The sequence below is a fragment of the Eubalaena glacialis genome, chromosome 8, assembly GCF_028564815.1.
Source record: "Eubalaena glacialis isolate mEubGla1 chromosome 8, mEubGla1.1.hap2.+ XY, whole genome shotgun sequence".
Classification (NCBI taxonomy): Eukaryota; Metazoa; Chordata; class Mammalia; order Artiodactyla; family Balaenidae; genus Eubalaena; species Eubalaena glacialis.
In genome coordinates this window covers 24133842-24148994 of record NC_083723.1, presented here as the reverse complement: position 1 = coordinate 24148994, position 15153 = coordinate 24133842, and the positions used below count along the sequence as shown (strand labels likewise).

At 38.6% G+C, this 15153-nt stretch overlaps 1 protein-coding gene across 1 annotated transcript; it reads left to right on the top strand.

Moving 5' to 3' along the window:
• Window positions 1-3551: 3551 nt before the first annotated feature.
• Window positions 3552-5879, top strand: LOC133096165 (cullin-1-like). Its single transcript, XM_061197648.1, has one exon. It carries the CDS (start codon window positions 3552-3554, stop codon window positions 5877-5879), a length of 2328 nt encoding a protein of 775 aa, XP_061053631.1.
• The last annotated feature ends 9274 nt before the right edge of the window (window positions 5880-15153 follow it).

Here is a 15153-nt window from a genome sequence, read left to right as displayed (position 1 = left end):
TATGTTAAAGATTTCACGTTTGTATATACTATTTTTCTTCGTATGCATGGTCTAGCCAAGCTGGTCTCTGCATAGTCTTTTCCTTTCCACTAACTCCACATGCCTTCCCCGGCCTCTTCTCAAGAGTTTTAAGTTCAATCTATCTTTTATACTCTATTTTCTTTTTCAGCTCTGGCCCTGAATTTTTTCTTTCATTTACTTCCTATGTATTTATTACTTCTCTGTACCTATTTTGCTTCATCAATAAAATAGGAATACCAATATCAATCTCAGAGAGTATTTGTGAACATTAAATGAAATTAATGTGGGAAACATGTATAAGTGATTAAACACTACAAAAACATAAATTATACCATTCATATTCTGTTATATTTTATTATAATTATTTAAGTTACCATTTGTTGTATTAGTGTCACTGTTATATTGTTACCATTTTGTGTACCTCCTGCATACGTACATATTGCCTTTTTACTAGCTTGTCAGTACTTTAAAGAAGGATTCACTGTTCATCAATGTATCCTCTACCAGTAGGTATAGTTGGCACCTTGCACTGAGCAGTCCTCAGTGATGTTGATAGGGCAATAAATGCAATAAATAAAACATGATTGATTCTAATACTTGGATTTGGAGTTATGAACTGTTCCATTAAAAAAATTTTAACTCAGCAATCAGAGTATAAATGATAGTCCATAACTTATATATAATGCTGCATTAAGAGAAATGCTCAACAAAAGGGGACACCTTTCTTGCCCTGGTACGCCCCAATCCACCACCAACTCATATAAGTACACATCTTGAAGGAGGCTATTGAATCTACTATAAAACACAAGTCAGATCCCAACTTCTCTATAAACCTCTCAGATACAATCACATTCTCTCTGACTTATTACTATGTCACCTATTTCATCTATGGACTTTGCTTTACCTATTGTCCTGCACATTAGTATTCATTTACATGCCTTTTTCCTCTAGCATATAATGACCCTGTGAGCACAGGAAACATGATTTTTCATCCTCATATTCCCAGTCCCTATGACAGTGCCTGGCACATGGTGCATCTATAAATGTTCATTCAATTGAAATTAAGTTAATTTGAGGAAGTGAATCACTTATATTGCATTATAGTTAAAAAATGAAAAGATTTTGGAGCAAATTTGATTCGGGGAAAATATATATGTTTTATGTAATTTTTATCATAATAATATTTGTTATAAACTTAGTAATAATAAGAAAACCCAAAGATGATATATTACCATCAAGTATAGAGTTGAAAAGAAAAAGAATTGCACAGTGTCTACTTAATATAGTTAACATCTGTTTGTGGTGCCATTAGTTACTACCTACTGGCTAGTGTTCAACCATGATCAGCAAATTAGGAGGTTGTATTCCTGATGATATGTCTATTTTCTGCCTAATGGTGTATTAATTTAGCTGACATTGGCTGTCCTGATTAGAATCAATTCACACATCAGAACATTGTTTATTGAGCATGGCAAATATTTGCCTTAACTCCTTTGCTTTCCTGTCTTTAAAAAAAAATAAATGATGCACTAAGAAGGCCTAATAAGAAAAGAAATTTAAATTATTCTGTTCAGAGCATCCCCAGTCCCAGTCTCTTGATTTTCAGATCACTAGTGGACTTCAATATATATATAACTTCTTAGATAAGACATTAAGGCACAGATAAAACAGTTGTGTGTTTATGTATGTAATTTATTAATGTTTACTTCTAATAAAATATATATGTGTAAAATTTATATCTTTATATATAAATATATATTCTAAATTATGGATGTTGATAAATTCATGAAAATTTTAACTAAGGAAAAAAAAGCATAATTGGAGGTATAGATTATACTATAACAGGCCTATTACTTTTGGCTAACATAAGAAGTTGGCCCTCAATTATAAATTCATAATCAATTGAACACTGTATTGTATGCATTAACACAGGATGTGGGCAACTAGTCCTTAAAACTAGTTTGATGTACTGGTTTTTCTCCATTTAACTTTTCCTCTAGCTGCTGCTTTAAAATTTTCAATGGATTGCATTCCTGTGCTCACCTACTCTCTGGTTTATGACTGGATCTGGTCCAAAAAGGCACTGGCAGGATATGAGAGGAAGGAAGGAGTCCAGAGCGTTTATTCCCTTGACCCCTTCCATTCTGAGATACTGTTTGATTATGCCTGCACTTTTTTTATGGTCTAGCTTCTGTCAGGGAGATTTATTCCCATGGCTGTATCTTCTATCAAGTTCTAACAACACAATGGAACTTCTAGTTTCAAGATGGACTGAACATGCACGCCAAAATTTCTGGCTCCTATTCAAAACTGACATTCTGGTTTATGTTTAATACAGATACTGTAGAAAGTTTATAAAAGTAAATAAGTATTAACATATAACTATATTAAGAGGGGGAGATGGGATAAAATGTTCTGATATCAGTGAAGCAATGAACAAAGGCTGCCACTACTCCTAGACTTAAACCAATGACATCACCAAGAAAGTGACTGCAAGGAAAGGCTATGATGTCAACAGGTGGTCATAATTGAGGACAGAGAATCAAAACTGACTAAGAATCAACAGGCATCTGAGAAATGCTGGAAAAGGAGGCAACAGATTCATGAATCAAAGAATTTATACCCAATAACTTAGAGATAATATAAAAATATCCAAAGGAGTTGGAATACATATAGTTACTATTCACACAGAGATAAATAAAATACACCCATGACACAAAAGTAAATAGCTATAAAATAAAAATATACACTTGTGGAAAAAGAAGTTAGAGATCATAGAAATGGCAACTTGTTTGGAATTAGTAAAAAAGAAACTCATTATAGTCAGGTTAAATAACAAACTGAAACTAGCTAAAGAACAAAATAGTTCGTATACATGAAACGTGCATCTTTCCCCCCAGGAACAATTGCTCAGTATTTGCTCATTCAAGGTTCCCAGAGACTTTATAGACTGTAACTACCAAGAATAACAAGAGTTGGGCGGGTGGGCAGGGAGGAAGAGGAGGCGGGAGCCGTGTTGCACGCAACTCCAGGCGGGGCAGCCTCTGAGGCTGAGGGACACTGCAAGACCTTGGTGGGACGGGGATTTAACTGGGGCCAAGCCCAACGACCAGGTAGAGATGTCGCCGGAGCCATTTAGGCACCCGGGAAACGCAGTGCACGTGTATTTTTTGGGTTGGCCAAAAAGTTCGTTCGGATTTTTCCGTAACATGCTACGGGAATATATAATGCAAATAATGCAGTGGATTACCTTATGAAGACAAAAAACAGTAGAAGCAGTGAGCCTGCTTCTGAGCAAGATGTTTCTGCTCACTCAGTTCAGTGCTGGAATCACTTTGGTGTTTGCTTTACTTGCAGGTCCCTTTCCAGGTTTGCCTGCAATGAGATTTCACTCTCTACATTTAAAGGACATCCTTTCTGAGCTGCTGTGAATACATTTGGAACGATATTTTAAATTTTCATCTAATGGAGAATTAGCTGTACCTTGAATAAGGATTGCTGCACTGGACGACTTCAGAATATTACTCACAATGTCATCCAACAGGAGCCAGAATCCCCATGGACTGAAGCAGATTGGCCTTGACCAGATCTGGGACGACCTCAGAGCTGGAATCCAGCAAGTGTATACCAGACAAAGTATGGTGAAATCCAGATACATGGAACTCTACACTTATGTTTATAACTACTGCACGAGTGTTCACCAGTCTAACCAGGCTCAAGAGGCTGGTGTCCCTCCTTCTGAATCAAAAAAGGGGGAGATGCCGGGGGGAGTTCAGTTAGTTGGCCTGGAATTGTACAAACAGCTTAAAGAATTTTTGAAGAATTACTTGACAAATCTTCTTAAGGACGGAGAAGATTTGATAGACGAGAGTGTACTGAAGTTCTACACTCAACAGTGGGAAGATTACCGGTTTTCAAGTAAAGTGCTGAATGCGATTTGTGCCTACCTCAATAGATATTGGGTTCTCTGCGAATATTACGGAGGACAAAAAGGAATCTACGAAATCTATTCTCTTGCATTGGTGACTTGGAGAGATTGTCTTTTCAGGCCATTGAATAAACAGGTAACAAATGCTGTTTTAAAACTGATTGAAAAGGAAAGAAATGGTGAAACCATCAATACAAGACTGATGAGTGGAGTTGTACAATCTTACGTGGAACTGGGGCTGAATGAAGACGATGCCTTTGCGATGGGCCCTGTGCTAAAGGTGTACAAAGAATGCTTTGAGTCTCAGTTTTTGGCTGACACAGAGAGATTTTATACCAGAGAGAGTACCAAATTCTTGCAGCAGAACCCAGTTACTGAATATATGAAAAAGGCGAAGACTCGTCTGCTGGAGGAGCAGCGGAGAGTCCAGTACCTTCATGAGAGCACCCAAGAAGAGCTAGCCAGGAAGTGCAAGCAGGTACTCATTGAGAAACACCTGGAGACCTTCCACAGGGAATTTCAGAATTTATTGGTTGCCGACAAAAGTGAAGATTTGGGTCGCATGTATAATCTTGTATCTAGAATCCAGGATGGCCTGGGAGAATTGAAAAAACTCCTGGAGACACACATTCATAATCAGTGTATTGCGGCAATTGAAAAGTGTGGAGAAGCTGCTTTAAATGACCCCAAAATGTATATACAGACAGTGTTGGATGTTCATAAAAAATACAACGCCCTGGTGATGTTGGCATTCAACAACAATGCTGGCTTCGTGGCTGCGCTGGACAAGGCTTGCGGTCGCTTCATAAACAACAATGCAGTTACCAAAATGGCTCAGTCGTCCAGTAAATCTTCCGAGTTGCTGGCTGGATACTGTGACTCCTTGTTGAAGAAGAGGTCCAAGAACCCAGAAGAAGCAGAACTAGAAGACACGCTCAACCAAGTGATAGCGGTCTTCAAGTATATAGAGGACAAGGACGTGTTTCAGAAGTTCTACGCAAAGATGCTGGCCAAAAGGCTTGTTCATCAGAACAGTGCGAGCGATGATGCCGAAGCAAGCATGATCTCTAAGTTAAAGCGAGCTTGCGGTTTTGAGTACACCTCTAAACTTCAGCGGATGTTTCAAGACATTGGTGCAAGCAAATATTTGAATGAGCAGTTCAAAAAGCACCCGACAAATTCAGAGCCGCTGGGCTTGGATTTCAGTATTCAAGTTCTGAGCTCCGGATCATGGCCTTTTCAGCAGTCCGGTACGTTTGCCTTGCCGTCGGAGCTGGAACGGAGTTACCAGCGCTTCACAGCGTTTTACGCCAGCCGTCACAGTGGCAGAAAATTGACGTGGTTATATCAACTGTCTGAAGGAGAATTAGTAACAAACTGCTTCAAAAACAGATACACCTTGCGGGCATCTACATTCCAGATGGCCATCCTGCTCCAGTACAACACGGAAGACGCTTACGCCGTGCAGCAGCTGATGGACAGCACCCAGATCAAAACGGACATTTTTGCACAAGTCCTACAGATTTTATTGAAGTTGAAGTTACTGGTCTTGGAAGACGAAAATACACATGTTGATGAGATGGAATTGCGGCAAGATACCTTAATAAAATTATATCTCGGTTATAAAAACAAGAAATTAAGGGTTAACATCAATGTGCCAATGAAAATGGAACAGAAGCAGGAACAAGAAACCACACACAGAAACATCGAGGAAGATCGCAAACTACTGATCCAGGCGGCTCTCGTGAGAATTATGAAAATGAGGAAGGTTCTAAAACACCAGCAGTTACTTGGAGAAGTACTGACTCAGCTCTCCTCAATATTCAAGCCTCGGGTCCCAGTAATTAAGAAATGCATTGACATTCTGATCGAGAAAGAATATTTGGAGCGAGTGGATGGTGAACAGGACACCTACAGTTACTTGGCGTAACCCTTCTGGAAGGGTCTGACCGCGGGCGCAGCCCCTCGTCCCGTGGGAAGGATGGAGACGAGTTCACCGTGGCAGCCACGCCCCCCGCACCTCCTGCTCGGCCCCCAGGCTCCCACTGAGGGCTCGGGGCGATCAGAACTGCTCAGGATCGCCACACTTCACGTCTGTAAGTACGGACACCGATGCCATTTAACCTAATTTAAGACCAGAGGAGATGGAACCTTCCATGCTGAGGGCTGCATGCTTCTGCATCCGAATCAACGCATTGGCCACGTGAATAACAGCTGCCGGCTGGGCGGCCCCTCGGAGGCCAGCAACACCTAGAGAGAAGGTCTGAACGGACCCACGTGTAATCTGCTATGAAAAACCATTTGTATAGCATGTTTCATTTTTTAATGTGTGAAAATAAATTAAAGGAAAAAAAAAAGAATAACAAGAGTTGACTCTAGAAAGTATCAAAGTGACGTTCAGAAGCATGGAGAATAAATCCAGAATTTCAAATTTTTATTTCAATGTAATTCCAGAAAAAAGTAATAGAGAAAATAAAAGAAAGCCAATATTTGAAGAAATAATGGGAAATAATACCTCAGAATTATGGAAATATATGATTCCACATATTACAAAAGTCCACTTAAGGCAAAGCAATATCATAACAAATTAAAAAAGCAAGAAACAAATAAAACTTCACACCTGAACGCATTGCAAAGCAGCTTTCACATGTTAAGGATAAAGCGAAACTGCAAAAGCCATCAGAGGGGAAAAAACAATGTAATAAAGTGTAAAAATCAATTTTCATGAGCTATTTTATCAGGTTCATTAGATACATGACATCAATAGAGCAATACTTCCAAATGACTGAGGGAGAGTTCTCCTTCTGCAATTGCTCACTAATGGTTTCAGACCAACCTTCCAAACAAGGAAAACTTAAAAATATAGACAAAATTCAAAATTAAAAAAAAAAAAGTATCTGTTTTAAAATTGCAGTAAAGGGTTAATCAGCAGGCTTGGAGTGTTCAAAACTTTCCCATTCCAAAGAAAGGACTGGCCCTCAACTAGTTCCTGAGTGATAAATCTTTAGAATATCCTGTCTGTTAAGAGTGTATTTGATACATGAGGCCTTGGGGCATGCCAGATATAGTTCATGCTATAAAGTGACTTATGGTGGGGAACTTGGACCTCATTGTATCAGTTTGACCTCTGGAGTTGCTGGAAACTGAGTAACAAAGGTCAGCCACTTGGGCAGTCAGCCATGCCTACCTGACTGACCCTTAATAGAAACCTTGACACCAAGGCTCATGTGAGATTCGCTGTTTGGCAATACTTCATACACCTTGTCACATATGTTGCTGGGAAATTAAATGCTGTTCAAGGACTCTAGGAAGGAGAACAGCTGGAAGCTTTTTCCTAATCTCTCCTTGACCCTGCCCTTTGCACCTTCTGCCTTGACTGAGTTTAATCTGTATCCTTTCGGTGTGATAAACTGTAACTATGAGTATAACAGCTTTTCTGAGTTCTCTGAGTCTTTCTAGCAAATCATCAAACATGAGGGTGGTCTTGTGGACCCTCAACACAGAAGGCATCAGGGAGTTTCAAGGTAGTAAAGACAAACAGAATAGAAAATTCTGAAGAAGATCAAGCATAAGTGGGAATTTGATATCTTTGGAGGTTGTATGACAAATTAGCGGTTGGAGTGACCAACTAATTAATATTGGCTCTGGTTCTCCACAGAAATATATTTAAATAGAATGTATATGTGTTATTACTTACCTCAAACACAAACACAAATTCCAGATGGAGAACAGACCTAAATAAAAACAGAAACGTGAATTTTTAATAAAGAAAACTGTCTCTATGATATTGAGGTAGGGAAGCCTTTTAATTAAACATTTTTCCAAGGTAAAATTAGTCAAAAAAAAGATTGCCAAATGTTGTGGCTATCTCAAAGTGATAATAATCATTTGACGAAAGACAGCATCAACAAGATTAACAGATGGAGAAAAACTGGAAGAAATAGTTATGTATAAATATAAATAAAATATTATAAATATATAAAATACATATTACAACATAAAGGACTAATATGTAGCATAAAGTATATAAGTCAACAAGAAAGGCGCAAACAACTAAGTGGGACACTGGAAAAAGACAGATAGTTTTTCAAAAAATGAAAAAATTGGCTTAAAAATATATTAAAAAGTATCCAAACACTAATAATTAAACAAATGCAATTTGAAAGAACAGAAATATATCATATTTCACTCATCAAATTAGGAAAACATTTAAAATGGTGTAAAGGTTGATTAAGTTTTGGGAAACAAACTCTCAGAGTTCTGATGTTTATACTGGGGCAGCCAGTTTTCAGGGCAATTTGAGAGTGTCTTTTAAAATATGAAAGGTGCATGCTCTATAACTTAGTATTTCTGTTTCTAGGTACCTCCTTTAGCGACCTACTCATGCATGTCAAAGTAAACACTTATAGGTTGCTCTTCCTTAATATAACTTTTTTCTTGGCCTTCAAGGACATCACACTCTATTGTTTTTTCTCCTTTGTCACTATTCACTCCTAACCCTTCACTGTTGTTTTCTCTCTTTCCTGACCCTGTAAGGTTGGAGTAGCCCCAGGCTCAGCCCCTGCTGCTACTCTCTTCTTCAGCTACATTCACCTTCTTAATTATCACAGATGGCTCACGGCTTTAAACAGCATCTATAGGCTGATAACTCCAAGATATCTATCTCCAGATCAGATCACTCTCCTAAACTAGACTCATATATCCAGTGTCCTAATCACTCACCACTGTATCATTAGACAAAAATTTTCTGTGCTTCCTCAAATTCCCTTGGCCACCTCTTTATTTACAGAGATGCCTTCTTCCTTGTGGGCTACACTGCTGCTGCCTTTGCCAGTGCCCTTGCCAAGTTTCCTCAACTGGCTGGAGGTCAAGGTGAAGTCCTAGACCTTCACTCCTCTCATGTCCCACAAACCAATCCCCATCCACTTGCAAACCTCAATGAAAAAAATGGGGTATGGGATTTGTCTTCCTTATTGACCACCAAGGAGCTGGCCAATAACATCCAGTAAAGCAGGGCGTTGTATTCTCTTGACTAATGGGAATCGAGAGATGGGAGGAAACTGAGTAGGTGAATTCTGTCTCCTCTCTCTTCTAAACTATTCTGAGGTGTAGTTTCTTGGGGCTACTAAATTCAGACTGGGAGGAGATGAGAGAAATCACTGCCCTTAAAAAGTGAAAGGCTCCTGTGAGTGAGTCAAAGCAGACCTGTAGTCAGTCACACATTTGTGGCTCCTTCTCCATCTCCTGCCCACACTCATCACTTCCTCCTCCAAATTCCTAAACTGAGTCTAGATTTCTTTTTATCATGTATCCCCACGGCATCTAGCATCTTGTTGAACACACATTAAAAACTCTCTAAAATAAATGTCTTTTTAAAGAGAAAGACAATGAGGATGGGAGATGGAATATGTGAAAGAGAAAGAAGGAAAGAAAAGAAGAAAAAAATAATTCAGACCAACACATCTGCTATTCTCTCTCTACACAGTTGTGAAGAGCTATCATTTTGCTTTTTCTCTAAGTAACAAAATCCCAATAATTTATGCAGTTAAGAGAAAAATCTATGTTCTTCTGGCAAAGGATCTCAAACCTATATTAAAATTTAGACTTATCAAAGTAAAAGCAATTAGCTTCTTGGCAGGTATGGAAACATTAATTGTGCACCTTAAGTATCCTTCTAACCTCTTTCCTCCCGTTTGGAATTTGCCCAATTTATAACTGACAGGTTACGCTTCATAAATATTGCTATCTTTGGGCCACTTTTCTGTACAAGGACTTATATTTTCCCCCAAGAGTTTTTAGTATCAGGTCTATAGTCTTATTCCAGGATTTATGATCTACTCTTTAACCATACCTTAACAATACTCTAACCTTGCTGCCAAAGAATCTTATGTTTTACAACTGCCCTAAACAATATCCATTTTGGTCAGACAGTTTTAACTCTCTTCTTTTTATGTCTACAGACTCAGAGTAATGCTGCTTTCTCTGCGCAGAATGTTTTTTTTCCTTCCTACCTCTACATATGCTACCATTATAAAAACTTTCCCTTCTCGGTGACTATAGGCCCTTTCAGTCATGGGATAAATAAAGAAAATGAAGAGATAAGTCTGGCTTCCAGAATTCGATAATTTAATTGATCTCATGACGACTGTCACCATCAAGAGATGTTGCAACGCAGTTGGTACTATGACCCAGCTATAGCTTAAACACACCCTTATAAGGCATAAAGACAACTTTTTTTATTGCCATCACAGGTGAGCCCTCTGTATTTGCCTCTATAATATCTCATCTATTACAAATGAGTCAGCACTAGTCATTGAAAACATTTATCCATAGATAGTTTTTATATGCCAGGTGATCTTAAGACACTGACAATTCATTGGTGATCATCCCTGCCCTATTAGAACTTCTATCTTAATGAAGAGAATTAATACATGAGATAGTTTCAAGGTTATAAGTGCTATCAAAAAACAGGATGATCTGACAGTAAGTTGGACAAATGAGAGACAACTATAGATTGAGTCATCAGGGCAGATTTTCTGATATTGTGCAATGTGAGCTAAGGCCTGATAAAAAGACACAGATTTCAGGAGCCCGGGAAAGAGGATTCCAGATAGTGGGACCAACAAGAACAGAACTCCTGAGGTTGAAAGGATATTGGTATATTGGTGTAATAAGAGGGTACTGTGCGGTTGCAGCATAGTCAGGACGGGAGAAAATGGCACAGGTTCGAAGGAGGCAGGGACCAAGCATCCAGACCTTGTAGACCAAAGTACAGAATTTGCATTTTTTTTGTAATAAATTTATTTATTTATTTATTTTTGGCTGCACTGGGTCTTCTTTGCTGTGTGCAGGCTTTCTCTAGCTGCGGCAAGCGGGGACCATTCTTCATTGGGGTGCACAGGTTTCTCATTGCGGTGGCTTTTCTTGTTGCGGAGCATGGGCTCTAGGCGCACGGGCTTGAGTAGCTGTGGCACGCAGCCTCAGTAGTTGTGGCTCACGGGCTCTAGAGCACAGGCTCAGTAGTTGTGGCACACGGGCTTAGTTGCTCCGTGGCATGTGGGATCTTCCCGGACCAGGGCTTGAACCTGTGTCCCCTGCATTGGCAGGCGGATTCTTAACCACTGCGCCACAGGGAAGTCCTGGAATTTGCATTTTATTGAAAGTAAAATGAGAGGCCACTAGAGGATTTTAGCAAAGGGTTGACATCCAATTTTCATGTCAAGATTACTCTGTTCCCTCAGTGGAGAAGGGGGAAGGCAGCATATCTGTTCTCCCATTGCTCCTATTTCAGAGGTAGGTTCTGGAAAAACATTATGAGTTTTGGAATAAAGTGGCTTTTAATATCTGCTAATGATCACCAAGAAGTTTCTAGGTAGACCCTTGTTCTGTTGACATCTTAGCACCAAAGGTGTTGGCTGCAGAGTATCCCACATTCAACATCGGTAATCAAATGACTACCAAACATTCCAAAGGTATATATGCAAGGAGACAGAGTGGAGGGAAAGATCTTCTAGGATAAGAGGAAGTTCCATTACAACTGGGTAGACCAGTTTATTAGACAAGGAAATAACAAGGCTGAAACAATGCCTAAATTACAAATGCATTAACCAGGGCAATTTTGTCTTTATGTGGAGAACACAGAATAGCTTCCCCAAGTCTGATTTACTCCCTTTCAACTACTTTCAGCAACTAGGCATAATTCATTTTATTGGGCTTCGCTTTATTGGGCGGTTTTTGCAGATAATATGCTGTTAACAAATTGAAGGTTTGTGGCAACCCTGTATCAAGCAAGTCTATCGGCACCATTTTTCCAAAAGCACTTGCTCACTTTGTGTGTCTGTGTCACATTTTGGTAGTTCTTAGAATATTTCAAACTTTTTCACTATTATTATATTTGTTATGGTGATCTGTGATTAGTGATCTTTGATGTTATTGTTGCAAAAAGATTGGGCTTCCCTGGTGGCGCAGTGGCTAAGAATCCGCCTGCCAATACAGGGCACACGGGTTCAAGCCCTGGTCCGGGAAGATCCCACATGCCGCGGAGCAACTAAGCCCACGAGCCACAACTACTGAGCCTGTGAGTCACAACTACTGAAGCCCGCGCACCTAGAGCCCGTGCTCCGCAACAAAGAGTAGCCCCCGCTCGCCGCAGCTAGAGAAAGCCTGCGCGAAGCAATGAAGACCCAATGCTGCCAAAAATTAATTAATTAATTAATTAATTTTTAAAAAGATTATGACTGATTGAAGGCTCAGATAATGATCAGCACTTTTTAGCAATGAAGTATTTTTTAATTAAGGTATGTACATTGTTTTATAGACATAATGCTATTGCACACTTAATAGACTACACTATAGTGTAAACATAACTTTTAAATGCATTGGGAAACAAAAAAATTCTTGTGACTCACTGTATTGCAATATTTGCTTTATTGTGGTGGTCCGGAACCGAATCTACAGTATCTCCGAGGCGTGCCTTTATATATAGATCCCCTTTGTTCTTCAAGATTAAAGTCAGGTCTCACTTCCTATATGAAGGTTTCTCTTGTGTTTACGAAGATTATCATAGAGTGCAATATTGTATTATTAAAATGTGTGTAATAATTATTTTTATCTCACCACTAAATTAGAATTTCATTTAGAATAAGGTCTAAAAGATTAATAGGCAACCAAGGTGGAATTTGGTAAATATTTGATTGATCTATTTGATATGAGCTAGCTGGACATACAATCTTAAACAAATTTGACTCACATTTAACAAAATATGAAAATATTCCAGTTTTATGTCATTTATGTGCTGAATGTGTACTCCTGCTGAAAACTACAGCTATTGCAGTAGCCCAGGAAGCAAAACAGAGAATTTGGACAATTTATTTTTGGACAATATCTGTCCTTAGAAGGTACTGCTAACAAAAGCAGATAGTATTCAATAACAGAAGTGAGCCAGGTTGCATTCAATCTGTTCAAACCTGTTCAGAAAATTACATAATCCTAGTAGGTAATAAGTGGGAAATACTGACTGGCTGTATTTGGCAAGATATTGAGCACGAGGAAGGAGAAAGTTCTGATTAGAAAAATATATCAGAGATATGTGAGTCCAAAAGCGAATGGGAGCAGGGGTAAATTATGAAGAGCTGGGAAAAGTATGCTCTCTACCATCAACGGTTATTAAACTCAGCTCAGTGGGGTGTAGGTGGCCTCAAAGGACCATCCCGCTGGAGCTCATGGTAGATATTTAATGCTGTTTTTTCTTCTTGTTGCCTAGCATTTAAGTTTCTACTTCCTATTAGCACCTTATCTCCCTGTTGTCAAAGCCCTCGTTTGTGCAGCTTTGATGTAAGATAGTGCCAGCCCATAGATACCAAAGGGGGTGTTGTTTCTCACTCCATTCCAGCGTAGCCGGGAGATAGCACATGATTTAGGACTGGCCGTTTTGACGTTAAGTGGCAGTCTGGACCAGCCTCTTATTGCTGCATAAACCTTGTCCTACTTCCATTAACTAGCTTTCTAGAGCTCCCTTGGTCTTTGCCCATTTCCCAAATCAAATCCTCCAGGCTGTCATGAATTTTTAGAGCCTCCAACGCCCCTCTAATAAAATTTCTTTTTTTGCTTAGAATAGCCAGAATTTGGTTCTAACACTCAAAAGCCAGAAATGTGATTACCACTGACCCAGGAAATATTTAATCTTTTTTCCCTGGTGTCCAAACTCCCTCCAAGCTAACTCTGCTCGGTCCTGTTAACCTCTTCAGTGAAAGTCTCTGCTGGCTTCCCAAGGTGCACGGTTCCCCCAACCATAGCCCCAAGCACCAAGATGCCTTACACTTTTCTTCCAATTCAGAACCTCCCCTCCGGATACAAAAATTATTAAGAGAAGTTTGAAGCCAAAGCTAGAGCAGCTATTCTTAAACTTAGTATTCTTAGAATCTGATACTCTGTATGTGAAAAGTGGGGTCTCAGAGACCACACTTACCAAAAAGTAAAGCATGGGAGAAGCCTGGGAATTTGCAATTTTTTTACAAGCTAAACAGAGTCCTGTTAAACAGATCTAAGGAACTAGAATTCTATTTAGTGAACACGTCTGTGTCTATTTGGCTTTGAAAGAAAAGAGCCACATTTGGATGGTCCCCTGTCTCATCATGTATTTCATATTCCCTTCATATTTACCTCACTGACTGATTTCTTGAACAATATGTGATTTCTTTGGCCTTCAGTGTACAATTTGCTCTGATTTGTCTGTGCCTTCTTGTGAATTTCCTGTTACCATTTAAAGCTTATTTATTTATTTTGTTGAAGTGTCTAGCTTCTTATAATCAACTTTAGAGCATTTTGCAAAGGTCAGTCTAATCACTGCTCTACTGAGACAACTTAAATTCTGCTCCTCAAAAGAATCCTTCCTCTTAGCTTGGGGATTGGTAAACATTTTCATTAGCAACCAATTGCCAAGGAGTCCTGTTTTAAGTTGAAAAATAAATATTTACTGCTTCAGTGTCTCAGAGAACACAGAAATGTGTTTCCTTTTACTCTATCAAAAATATTGACTACTGAGAATGAAACATCTTCAGAGCAAATTGAAATTAAATTTTTCTCTTTTGAAAATAATTGTACATTTACTATTCTGAGTAGAACTGTGTAGAAGAAAAAAAAACTCAAAACATTTGTTCTAAGATTCATATAGTTTTCATTATAGCTATATAATAACAATAATCCTGGCTGGAGCTTGAAAATATAAGTTTTAATCCCGAATCTAACTTTTTTTATTCTTATAAGTTAAGGATTCAATTTTTTCATCTATTAAATGGGTATAATTCTACCTGGCCTGATTATGTAAGACAAGATTAGATTTTGTAAACTATCAATATAAAAGCACTTCACAAACAGAAAATACTGATAAATACTATATAAATACGACATTCAATTTAAATAGTGTTAAGAGATAACAAGAACAACAACTGTAGTTTATATAGTTTTATGTTTTTGGCTTTATTCTAAGCTGCGTGTGTGTGTGTGTAGGGAGAGAGAGAAAAAGATTCATTAAATACCCAAAAACACTCTATGAAATTGATCTTTTTCAGATGAGGAAGCTGAGGCACAGAGAAGTTAAATAACCTGTCAAAGATCCCATAAATTTTTCACAGGTATTTTGCAGAAATGCGGCAAGAACAAAAGATTTTTTAAATGAACATACCAATATTTACAAATATTTTGGA

Coding starts and splice junctions, on each gene's coding strand:
- LOC133096165 (XM_061197648.1), top strand. CDS start 3,552: ATGTCATCCAACAGGAGCCAGAATCCCCATGGACTGAAGCAGATTGGC.